The 13,053-nt window shown below is 42.3% G+C and overlaps 1 protein-coding gene across 1 annotated transcript in view; it reads left to right on the forward strand.

The window, feature by feature from the left end:
• Positions 1 to 13,053, forward strand: part of LOC120728664 (voltage-dependent T-type calcium channel subunit alpha-1H-like) — a 58,701-nt gene that overhangs the window by 27,019 nt on the left and 18,629 nt on the right. Inside the window, exons 11-20 of the mRNA XM_040023713.1 lie at positions 3,511 to 3,662; positions 4,167 to 4,352; positions 4,604 to 4,721; positions 5,211 to 5,366; positions 6,102 to 6,189; positions 7,816 to 8,003; positions 10,126 to 10,437; positions 11,039 to 11,139; positions 11,396 to 11,519; positions 12,910 to 12,978. Coding sequence (XP_039879647.1) covers positions 3,511 to 3,662; positions 4,167 to 4,352; positions 4,604 to 4,721; positions 5,211 to 5,366; positions 6,102 to 6,189; positions 7,816 to 8,003; positions 10,126 to 10,437; positions 11,039 to 11,139; positions 11,396 to 11,519; positions 12,910 to 12,978 — 1,494 coding nt within the window. The remainder of the gene's footprint in view (positions 1 to 3,510; positions 3,663 to 4,166; positions 4,353 to 4,603; positions 4,722 to 5,210; positions 5,367 to 6,101; positions 6,190 to 7,815; positions 8,004 to 10,125; positions 10,438 to 11,038; positions 11,140 to 11,395; positions 11,520 to 12,909; positions 12,979 to 13,053) is intronic.

Consider the following 13,053-nt stretch of genomic DNA (forward strand, 5'->3'; position numbering starts at 1 on the left):
GTGGGATCAGCTTGACAGAAAACAGAAAAAAAGGAGAAACATCCAAAGACGGGCTTTGAATGTCCTTCAAGAAGCCCCCGAGAACTTTTCCTGAAGACAACTTAAAGAAATTAGACAAAAGCTTGTCAAAGAGAGTTCAGGCTGTGGTGAAGAATAAAGGTGGTCATGAACTATTATGTTTGTACTGCTATGACTGTACAAACTCTGTTTTTGCCCATTTTACACGTTTTAATAAACTGCTGCACCTGTTTCCCATTTTCCTGGCAAAATATAAAGACGCAAAGGTGGGCCCAAGACTTTTGCACAGTACTGTGTGATATATTGGAAAAGACGCCTCATCAAGTGTGTGCGGGGTCTGGTTGAGTGTGCAGGTGAGGAAGTCATACGTGGCATAATTTTAAAGATGGTGAACATGATTAGAGTGCTTTTGAAGTGGAAATTTTGGACTTTTGAAATCATTTATGCAAACAAATTACCACCAGATATGTATCTGTGAAAACGATTAGCACACATGGTATAAGTATGCCTTCAAAAAGCTTTCAAAATACTGTTTTGAAATTATTTTGCATGGTTGTGGACGAGTTTTTGTCATGGTCTTGTTGAACTTTTTGACCACTCTTCCAAGCAAACTGTTTGACGGCTTATTGCTCGTTCTGCCCGTTTCATAACATTTTAACGGGGTTCAAATCTCTTACGACAATTATCCTCATAAAAGGTCCACTTCAGTTTTCCGACAGATGCCTCACATTATCTTCAAGCACTCTTTGATGTGATGGAGAGAATTTGGCGTTGATTTAATTACTACAGGCTGCCCAGTCAGCAAAGGCAGCAAAGTGACCCCGAGCGCTAATATTTCCATCGCTACGCTTCTCCTGAAAAGATGTCTTTGGTCTGCACCAAATGTCTCTTCTGTTACTGTAGCCAGTCATCTCTGTATTTGTCTGTCCGGAGCACATTTAGTCCAAAAGGGCGGGTTTTGCCTTTATGTTCACCAGCTCAAATTTAGGCGACTGCACTTCTAAGAACAAGCACTTTCATACCAACTTACCTGCAAATTCTTTGCAGCCAACTGACTGCTCTTTACAAAGGAGTGTTAGGGACACATTGAGAAAAAATATTATTGATCATTTTGGAGATTAAAGCCCTCTGCATAAAGCTTTGTGTACATGAGAACGTGAAATCGTACTGCAGAATCAGTTTTAGTTACAAGGAAATGATTTCTGTTTTATCACATAAACACAGTGAGGTGATACGTATAAGGATGGTGAAGCTGCATCTGGCCAGAAGGAAAAAAACCCACACAATATTGACCAGATGAAATAGCTGGCAGTGGACAGATGCAAGGTTGTCGACGGTTACAGCCTCATGCAGTAAAGAGGATGTTGTATCACGAGACACGACAAGACAGCTGTTTAAGTTGTTTCACTGACTCATCTGCACGAGGCTTTTGTAGAGCGTATCCGAGCCTCGGCAGCTATTATGAAATGTAATCTCCACATTTTGGGTTTAATCTCAATTTAATCGTAAAATATCAACTACACTTTATTTGATGGGCCACTGCCATGGCGATGATGTCATGAAGAAATTATGGTTAGTTTACTATGGCAACATTTGGACACTAACAGATTACACGCTCATTGTAATTACAGCTCAGCCTTGTAGCTCATCACATGAAGTACATCCTTGACTGTGTATAAGACACGAGCGTGATTAATAACTCCTGAATCATGATGGCTGAAATACCTCAGTTGCACTAATTAATGTTTTGTTCTTGTGTCCAGGCATGCAAGAGATATTGTTATATCATGTACTTACCAGATAGTGAATTATCTCACGCTATGATAATACAAACACCCTTATAGTATTCTGTATAAAACTCCTTGCAGACTCGCGTGGATACCCGGACGATTTTCTGAAGGCTTTGGGGAGCTTTCTCGATCTTGGCACGATGACAGCACTTTAATAGCAAAGACAGCAGCAGACCCTCGATATCAGACAGACAGGTTGAGACAGGCTCCATCTGTGAGTCCCTAATCATTGGCAACACAGATTTTAGTGTCATGCTTTTGAAGGGTTGACAAATGTAGGACTCTACTTATTTTATTTAACTTTTTCTTAATGACAGCTACCACTAAGGTAACGCCTAACATAGCCTAACCTAACCTAAAAACATCAGAAATTAGTACATTAAATGGACAAACGTGTTGGGCCACACCTCTTAATCCCTTAATCTTAGTCAGTTGGCACAGGTGTATAAAATCAAACACGTGGCTGTGCTGCACAAACATTTGTGAAAGAATGGATCGTTCTAAAGCGCTCATCGAGTTTGAGTGCGCCTAAAAATTAACTGTTCCCCCCTGATATGTGTAGATGACCAAGTACTTTTGTTGTTTTTGATGTGGGTTTTTGTCCCCCAGAAGAACAAATGCTGCATATTACGATATTACAGGGTTACAGATAATTTTATGAAGTTCTTCATTATAAAATAAATAATTATATTGGAACCCAGTGAGCATCTTTAAGACCGATATTTGCTGATTTAAGAGTCTGATAATTCTGGCAGAGGGTTCTTCCTGTTAAAAGGGAGTTTTTCTTTACCACTGTCGCCAAGTGCTTGCTCATATTAGTTTTCTCTGTATAATTGTAGTCTTTACCTTTCAATATAAATCCTTTGAGGCAGCTGTTGTTGTGATCTGATGCTATAATAATACAATAAATTTGAACTGAACTCAAATAAAAAAAAACCCAACATATCAGCCAGTATTATTTTTTTCAGACGCACAAAACATGAACAGATTTCTCTAACATTTTTCACGTGTAATCATCATTTATGGGTCCCTACTTAGATAATATGACAAAGCAGTTTAAAGCACAGTCGTGTTTTGTTGTGCTGTTTGGCTCACACATATGGTGTGACGCTAACGCAGCAGCCTGCACGTCCTCCTTCTGCTCTCCCTGCTTTCATGTCATCTCTCTCAACTGTTATGATAAAAGTGGAAAACAGGGACAGGGCTAACAGGGAATTTCCCCTCTGGTAGATAAACTATGAAATATTAACGTTTGTCACGTGGTTGAAGGGTGTTTTTCCTGTCGCTTCACTATAAATTCAGATACTGATAGACTGGCACATAGCTAGCAAGTTTAGAGGTTACTAGACTTTATTGGGTTAACTTTTTAATTCTGTTAAAAGAGGATCAAATGTTTGATTGTCCAAATGTGCAAAAAAAATGCATGTTTTTACATAACAGTGGGCCTTTATGGCGAATTGATCAGTAGTCATAAACCTAAAAAAATATCTGGAAAAAAGAACAGCAACAAAATCTGACCAGCTTTAATCCGTGTAAACCCAAACTGAAGCCTTCACCAACATCTTGGAGATTCCTAACATGTTGAGTGCACTGAGCTCCGCGCTGTCTGTCTCTGTTTATTTGTTCATTTTTCTCTGTGCCCGTCCATCTCTGTACATCAATCTCTCCCTGTTTTCTCTCCACAAACACTGCACCTCTTCAGCCGCAGGAGCTGACAGATATTTTGGAGATCAGTAACATGGTGTTCACTAGTCTCTTCAGTCTCGAGATGCTGCTGAAGCTCCTGGCTCTCGGGCTCTTCGGCTACATCAAGAACCCTTACAACGGCTTTGACAGCGTCATTGTCATCATCAGGTGGGGGGAACTCTCTGTCTGTGTGTTTACCCCAAAAAGGGAATTCTTGTCATTAGTTATTCCTCCTGTTCTCACGTCTCGGGCTCTGTAGCTAAATCTCCCGAACTGCCAGCGATGCCGGTGCTGGCAGCTGAGCCAAGCGGTTGCACTCATAGTCCAGAGGGCCTGTATTCACTCCATTATGTAGTACTACAAGCTAAATTATGTATCCACGTTTGAAGGCCTTGCTTGTTTACCGTGCCAGTTCACGCTGCGCTGACTTTCTTTATTGGCTGGTGAACTGTAAACAACACTGGCCCGACTTCGTTTTTTCGTTTGCCACACGTCACATCAAAAAGACTTGAGCGCTCTCTCCCTTCTGAAAAGATTCGGGAAGTTTTTCTTTCTTTCTTTTTGTTTTTGTCTTCCTGGGTGACGCTAATGCTGACAAAGGGTGACAGCTGATTCCTTAATCGCTTCAATGGAAATGCATCTCTGTGCTTTTAACCTGTGTGTGTGTTTCAGCGTGTGGGAGATCGTGGGTGAGGCCGAGGGAGGCTTGTCGGTGCTGCGCACCTTTCGCCTGCTGAGAGTTTTGAAGCTGGTCCGGTTCCTTCCTGCACTCAGGAGGCAGCTGGTGGTGCTGATGAAGACCATGGACAACGTGGCCACATTTTGCATGCTGCTGATGCTTTTTATATTCATATTCAGGTATATATTCACGAGTTACAGTGATGATTAAGCGTTTTCTCTGCTTTAATTATACTGTTATTACATTTCAAATGGCTACTGCTGGGATTCTCCTTCCTCTGTTATAAACTGATCACCACATGTGTCATCGGCTTTCATGTAGATACAACTGTGCACGCAGGCAGTATTACCGCATCTTGTTGTTGCACATATTAAATTACTGCTTGATAAAAACATTACCTTACTGTTGTGTGTGTGTGTGTGTATTGCAGTATCTTGGGGATGCATCTGTTCGGCTGTAAATTTGGTTTGCGACAAGACAGCGGAGACACTTTACCAGACAGAAAAAACTTTGACTCCCTGCTCTGGGCGACTGTCACTGTCTTTCAGGTTAGACAAACATCCTCACATGCACCCTCGCTCAGACACACACACGCGCAGAGCACACGAAGACACCGACGGTATTTGATTTGGAGGAATTTCCCCATCAATTACGTGCCACTTTTAGGAGTGAGATTCAAACAACAGCTGCTGCAGTCACGAGCGCTCGCCCGTGATTTCATTTGCTCCGATTTGGGAGCGCGCGCGCTCGGTTTTTCAGAAAAGTATAAAAAAACTGTCCCAGTGGGCAGGTAAGATGTTCCTCACGAGCAGAGGAGGAAGAGCAATAATGAAGCACTCACTCGGCGGGAGTTCATTTAACACTGATGAGCGTCATTACTGTTCAACTGACGACAAGATAATAAAGGAAGAAACTCACATTGTCTATTCTTGGAACACCTGCTAGCAACGTAGCGCGTCGCCTTTTGGCTCCTTGTGTGTTTGACGGCGTGTTTTTCTAACCCCCTGACGTCTCTCCGCATTTTATCTAATCTGCAGATCCTCACCCAGGAGGACTGGAACGCGGTGCTGTATAACGGGATGGCCTCCACAACGCCGTTGGCTGCCCTCTATTTTGTCGCCCTCATGACCTTTGGCAACTACGTCCTCTTCAACTTGCTCGTCGCCATTTTGGTCGAGGGCTTTCAAGCTGAAGTAAGGGCAAAGATGCCGTTTCATTTGAGCTACTTAGACAACGAGGCAGAGCGAATGAGACTAATTGAGCTCTGTTGTGTTGATGATACCAAAGCTGCCTACAAGAGAATAATCTCCTCCATCCTGCCTGTGTGGTTACTCCTTTCTCTCTCTCTCGCTCGCTGTCTCTTTATCATCACACTTTTCCTCTGTTGCTTTTTGCCTATCCTCCTTTCTCTCTTCCTCCATCTTTCTTTCTCACTGCAACACACACACATACACACACAAAATACTCTCCAGGGTAGGGATGTGTTTGATATCGCCTGCCATTCACAGCTGGTGAGCTTTTGTTGTTTAGTTTTCATCTTTTATCTCCAGCATCAGAGAGCGCTCGCTCTTTCTCTCACTATTTTGCGCGCGCGCGCACACACACACACACACACACACACACACACACACACACACACACAGATACCCTTTGCCAAAGCCGCCTGCCTCCATCTTTCTGGCGTGAATTTTAATTAAATTCAGTAAAGCTTTATTGGCGTGACTACAGGAGATCGCTGCCAAAGCCATCCACATAACTCAACTAGAGAACGCTGGAGATTCCCTCCGCCCATCTGCCTAGTTTTCCTCTTAGTCTTTCCCGCTCGACCGAGATGTGCTTTTCACTTTTACAACACTGAGGAAGGGAAGGTGGTGATGATGATGATTATGATGACTCTGGTGTATATTTGCGTCTGTCTGTGTTTTCAGGGAGATGCTAACAGATCTGAGGCCGATGATGAGAGACACTCGATGTGTTACGAGGACGAGGAGAAACTGAGAGAGCTGTACGCTGCAGGTACAAACTCGCAGATCAGCCGGACATGGAAGTGGAAGTTCACATGGAGTCGCCTTAAAATAGCCTTTTGGTGTATTCTGACCTGAATTCTTGGAGGTTCTTTCATCCTGTGAACATTTTAAAGGCTTTCCATAATTCTGCAAAATATTCTCTTGTTTTTAATCCCAGAAAGATTGAAAGATCTTTATCTGGATGCAGCGTTTTCAGTGGGAGAAAAGTTTAATCTCTCGTTCAACTGACGTCTTCAGTCTCAGCTGACTGCAGGTTTCCCCGAACTTATAAACAGCTGCGTAACGACTGAAACTCATGCCACCGACTAACAAAAAAGCCACGAGCTCAGTTTGTCTGATTTGGTTCAGTCAGCCGGCTGTTGGTTTATAATGGTGGGAAAGCTGCAGTCAGCCGAGACTGAAGATGTCACCTTAATGAGAACACTGAGTCCAGATGAACAGAATCAACTTTCGGGGATTTCCTTACCTGGATTATTGAAGCAGGCATCAAGACATTACTCTTACTTTCACTCTGAGGGCTCATTAAAAGGGCAAAACCGCATAAACCTCACTGACATTACACATAGGCCATTATTTACTCACTCTGATGCTGTCTTTTTTTTAATATTAATTCAAAAATTCAACCTACATTACCTCAAATTAGGCCTAAGATGAATCTGAAGGAGGTTTGGGCTTTTTAAGTAGAGGCTAATTTTGTTTAAATTGCATTTGTGAGCTTCTTGAGGGCAGCTCATCTGTATTTGCTCAAGAACAACACAGGAGTGAAAAATGGACACGAAACACATTGCGAACATTTAGTAACACAAATGTGCACTATCTAGATTTTTTTTAAATAATGCAGCACATTTTTACAGCTAATCCAATTATTACAGACTCCACGTTTAGAATATTTATGTGTGTCAACGTTTATATTGAACTTGCTTTACTCTTTACTCTCAGGGACAAATACTGATAACCTGTTTTATTTATGAATGTGTTTTTCTTCTCGTTGTCCTCTTTGACAGTGAGTAATAAACAATATTAGTACCCAATTTTTAAACATTTTTAGCTTGATTCTCTAAATCATAAACTTTAAGTTGCGGATTATCAAATTCCCTGATGAAAAATTACTGACTGAAGTCTTAAACGTCTTCTTTCTAATGTCGAGCAGGAGCAGCGAAGTCAAATTTCACTGATATCTACTGATATCTAAAAAAATACCCGTATTGCTCAGCTGAGACTTTCCACATGGGTGTATGGGCTCACTCAGTAGTTTCTAAAGTCTTATTTAGTCACTAATTGTTGTCATAATCAAAGTAAAACACACACAATTTAATTTAGGTTGGTCTGTTTTTGCCAGACCATGTGATCCAGAAGTCAGTTGCACAACTTTTAGTGCAGTCAGTTTGTCAGCTCCACAACTCATGCATAAGATCCACCTTAAAAACCTGAACATCCACAGAGCTTTACCAGCCAGTGAGCGCGATCGTGGCATATACAGCCTATATGCAGCGGATACAGCCATGGTCAGTGCAGCCCTGATCCAAACGAAACCATGAAAATATTGCAAATCCCAAAATATAATAAATGAGAATCATTCTTTGACATCAAATATTCTGTGTGTGTGTGTGTGCAGAGCTGAAGATTCAGGCCATGATGCTGAGTCCCAATGGTCTCCTGAACCCAAAAGCCTCCATGCCTCCCCCTCCTCCTCCACCGCTGCCGGTCATCACGCACACTGCAGCTACGCCCACCATAAACTCCAACCAGTCACGCCGAGCCAGTGGTGCATCCATGGAAAACAGCCTTGAGCAAAGGTCACCGGTGAGCCTTGGGCACATGCTTTTATGTGGATATATATATGTTTATATAAAACCACGTTAAATATTTATTATAAATGTGAGTTAGAGAAACAGTTAATCAAAAGATGTTTGTTATGCAAAGGATATAAATCCAAGCTGAGCTGAAGCAATTTCTAAATGTTGAAGTCATAGAATGATAACACAGAGCTTCATTAAAGCTACCTTGCAGAGGTTCATTTGTTTACTTTGTTTCCCAACAAACCCATTATGTGTCTTCTCAAGACATGACAAATTACTTGAGTGCATTTCTATCCTCATAAAACATTCACAAAGCCAAATATTTCAGCATTGTTTGAGCTGGCAGTCTTTTTGTTAGCAGGCCTTCTGCTGGCACTTTAGTATCACCAACTGTTGACGGGTTGAGTCATGTAGCCCTCCTTCTATGCACGGCTAAGCTTAATGCTTGAGCTCAACGTCAGGTTCGTTTCACGTTGCTTTTAGGAGATTTGATGCCAACGACTCAGAAGATGTTTCAGACTGAAGTGAGGTGGCTGAAAATTTTAGCTTATCTTGATTAAAACATGTCCTCCAAGGGTGGATTCAGACTGGTCACGGTTGCCTTGCATTGTGCCGGAGCTCGATCGCTCCCCATTTTCCCCGCTCCCCAGCTGGTCTGCCCTTAATGAGCCAGGTCCACTTCAGTCTGTCCCGACTCATTCTCGTGCTCTCTCCCTTTTTTCAGACATGCACTCTTAAAAAGCGTTCTTGCAGAGCACAAGGGGTTCATGATTTTATGCAGTTTGTGGCTTAACTGGGCCAGTTCTTATGCCCTGTAGATTTGTTATTAAAGCGGGGATTTTGACAGAGGCAGCTGCTATTGAGCAAGTGGCGCAGTTCTGTGCTTGGATGGTCATCACACTACATGTGTACCATCACTGAATTCAACTGAAGCTCAGCTGTGACCACCTATTCGAGCCAGACAGGGCACAGTTCACTTAACTGCGAATGGCGCGCACTAGTAATCGCACTAGTGAAATGAGCTGGACTTTGGGGTCAGATGTGCTGGGAAACAGATGGCCTACGGTGAACACACCCTTAGTTAAAAAATGCAGGAGGAAAGCAGCAGCATGACCAGAAATAGAACAAAGCAGGCAACGTCAGTGGTGACAGATATGACAATGGTTATGTGAGACACGGATGGGACAAATTGGTCTGGAGGCAGGTTTCAAAGTGGCTTGCAGATACAGCAGTAACTGTGGACAGGCTAAAGGACAGGTTGGAAAGAAAAGTGTATTGATGGACCATTGAGCGAATTCAGTTCAATTGAGTTCAGTTGTATTTATATTGCACTAAATCCCAAAGCATTTGCTTCATAGCACTTTATATTGTAAGGTAAAGACCTTACAATAACATGGAGACAACCTTAAACCCACTAATAGCAAGAACATGGCAAGAGTGGGAAAGAAAAACTCCCCCAGCATTCTGCAGCATAACTGAGGGTTTGTTCAGGGTTAGCTGATCCAACCGTAACTATATGCTTTATTAAAAAGCAAAGTTTTAAGCTGAATCTTAAAAGTAGAGGGGGTGTCTTTCTCCCGAATCTAAACTGGGAGCTGGTTCCATTGAAGAGGGGCCTGAAGGCTGAAGGCTCTGTCTCCCATTCTACGTGTATATATCCTAGGAACCACAAGTAAACCAGCAGTCTGAAAGTGAAGTACTCTATTGGGGTGACATGGTACTATAAAGTCTTTAAGATAAGATAAGGCTAGGTTATTCAAGTCCTTGTATGTTCCACTGGCAAATGGTTGCAGGTGGTTGCTTGCTGTGGCTAGCTTCTGCACTGAAACCTCTTAAAATGTTATCAGATATCATCCTGTTGATTTACCCTGTTTCTCGGTAAGTTTAATAACTGTGCTGGGCCAAACAGACTTATCATTAGCGCAAATCCTGGTCATTTCCATGTAGAGGTTGATAAGGAGCACAAGATACAAACAAAATAGGAGCCCACTCATGAAAACATCACCCCGCTGCACTGCTAATGGCCAAAAACTCTACAGGGCAGCTTTAATCTGTGAAGAATGAAATCCTTATTTGCACTTGAAAGATAAGGCAGAAATCCAACAAGGCACTGGTTCTGTTCTAAGTTGTCTTCACAGTCCCTGTGGGACAGCGGGCCAGAGAGCCGTCGCTCCAGCTGGATCAGCATCGGCCGAGCCCCCAGCCTCCACAGGAAGAGCCAGTCTGGAGAAATGGAGTCCCTGCTGTCCGACACATACTCAAGCTCCAAAGCCAGCAGCAGGGAGCAGTCTCTGGACCAGTCAGAGTACCTGCAGGTGCCAATGCTCCTCTCCCCAGACTGTAACGGCACCACCTTCCACCTGCCAGACCACTGCTACGACGATGCTCCCCTGACATCGCATAACCACAGCGATCAAGAGGAAGAGGAGATTGAAGAGGTTAATGCCTATTTGTTTCATGAATTTGTCTCAGCAAATGGAAAACCATATAATATATATGTAAATGTAGACTCGGGCAGTTTTAATTGGCGTGTGTTCCAATCAGAGGGAGCAGGCATTTTGATGGCGTCCCATTTCTGTTATTCCTAGATAAAACAAGTTCATAAAAGAGCTTGTTTTGGGCATGTTCAGAAGTTCAAAAGCTGCTGCTAATTATCCCGCAAAGGCATAAATTCCAACCTGGCTGACCTTAAGACACTTTTGTTTCTTAGAAAAATTTAATTAGCTGAATTTAAATTAGATCCGGGTGGAAGAATGACTCGGAATATTGTTTGAAAAAGAGCTGTGTTGGAATTTTTTGTGCATGCACACGAGGTCGCTGCAAAAAAAAAAGAAAGAAAAAACCTTGGATAGAAATGAAAATGACTTCATTCTGCGGTATCATGGGTGTATAAGATGATGAGCAATACTGATTTTCTGATTTTCTCCCACAAAACGCTACGTCCAGATGAACAGAATCAACTTTTGGAGCAATGCTGATTGTTGTAATGTAACGAGTGTACGCTGCGATGTCATTCGTCTGTTTGTGTGTTCATTCCAGAGTTTATGTAAGAGGCTGAAGAAGATGCTGGAGCCATATGAGCCTCAGTGGTGCCTGGAGCATGAAGAGTGGTCCCTCTATCTGTTCGCTCCACACAACCAGTAAAGATACACACAAACACACGTTTATGCACAGCCCCTGATATTCTCCAGGGTGGCCTAGGTGGCCTTAACTGCACGCATGTGTAAAAATTCAAAGCTAAAGTGTGAAGGTGACAGCTGAAGCTTGGTTGTACAATTTGTACTTTTATCAATTAAACCTGGCAGAAATGGAAGTGATGCAGGTGATGTGTTGAATAAAAAATAAACACTGGGGTTGTTGCCGATCCTTTTCTCTTCTCACACCGTCTCTCTGCAGGTTCAGGTTGTGGTGTCAGAGGGTCATAGGTCACAAGATGTTTGATCACACCGTCCTGCTTTTCATCTTCCTTAATTGCATCACCATCGCCCTGGAGCGACCTGACATACAGCCACACAGCATGGTACCTCACACACACACACACACACACACACACACACACACACACGGTTACTACACTTGTAAGGAGAAGTATTGACATAAGCACCATCATAACGACATTCCAGACCCTGACCTTTAACCTTTAACCTGGACTTAATGGATGTAATTTTACACTGAAACTCTGTTTCTTGTCTTCCTTGGTTGGTTTAACTGGATATTATTGATATAATTTTCATCTTCATTGTGCTTTTTATTTGATGATTTGACAGATTTGAACTCATTATGCATTAGTCTAAGTGCTTAGATTAAGTCTGAACGTAACAGCTACAATACTGTGCAAAAGTCTTGACCCACCCCAAAAGTCTTTAGATTTTGCTTCATATGATCCAGACTTTCATTTTTAAAGTAGTCTTGAGCAATGAATGAACCACTGACCTAACACAAGGGCTGAACCAGTGTTGTGTTTAGAGATAACAGACAACACAGCAAAGAAGCAATTTTGAATTTTATCTTTAAGCACTTTGTCATTAACAGCCTGTTGCTTCCATTACTTTAGTTGAACCTACAAAACTGCTAAAGATACCACAATTTGGCAGTTGTCGAAATATTATTTGTGCACCAGTAAGGAGATTCCCAAATAGTTATGAGCTAAAAGAATAGAAGTGGAAACACCATAAGATTTTGATCCATGCAATACCATCTGGAAAGCATCTGATTGGCAGTAGTTGGATTTTTCATTATCACAATGACCCCAAACACACTGCTAATGCAGTAAAAGCATACCTGGATAGAAAAACGCACAGCGAATTGGCCTCCCCAGAGCACGGACCTCGATATTATCCAAGCAGTGCGGGATCATCTTGACAGAAAAGGGAACAAAAGACAGAAACATCCAAAGAAGAGTTTTAAATGTCCTTTAAGAAGCCTGGAGAACTGTTCCTGAAGCCAAACTCTGTTTCAACTTATATACTGCGTTTCTATTTATGTTTGCACGTTTCAATAAATCGCCACTTCTATTTCTCAGTTTCCTAGAAAAAGTGGCAGATCAGGACTTTCGCGCAGCACTGTAATCTAAACCTTAAACAGCTCAAGACGCGACTCACGGCTCACAAATACAGAAGCAGCATACGTCTTTTGCATGACCACGCACACAAAGAGGGGCTGTTTACTACAAGAGCTCATGTGCTTGTAGCTGATGTAAGAGTCTCTATAACAACACGTTTTGTTCCCAGTATGCTTTTATTATGTTTCTACAACGATTGCTGTGCATTTTTTTTTCAGCTCGTTATGCAACACTTTGTGCTCCAGAATCAAAGCTAAGGCTACAAAGCCTTTAAATTGACGAATGCGCTTCCTGCTGTTAATCTGTGCATGCTCTTACGCCTGTGTGTGTGTCTGTGTGTGTGCAACAGGAGCGGATGTTTCTCAGTGTGTCCAATTACATCTTCACTGTGATCTTCGTGGGCGAAATGATGATCAAGGTAACCATAACAGTGAACATTTTCTGAATAAGCACTCCACTCCAAAGTCATTTTCTTGATTCTAAAGAGGCAATT

This window comes from Simochromis diagramma, unplaced genomic scaffold (assembly GCF_900408965.1).
Source record: "Simochromis diagramma unplaced genomic scaffold, fSimDia1.1 OVJJ01000302.1, whole genome shotgun sequence".
NCBI lineage: Eukaryota > Metazoa > Chordata > Actinopteri > Cichliformes > Cichlidae > Simochromis > Simochromis diagramma.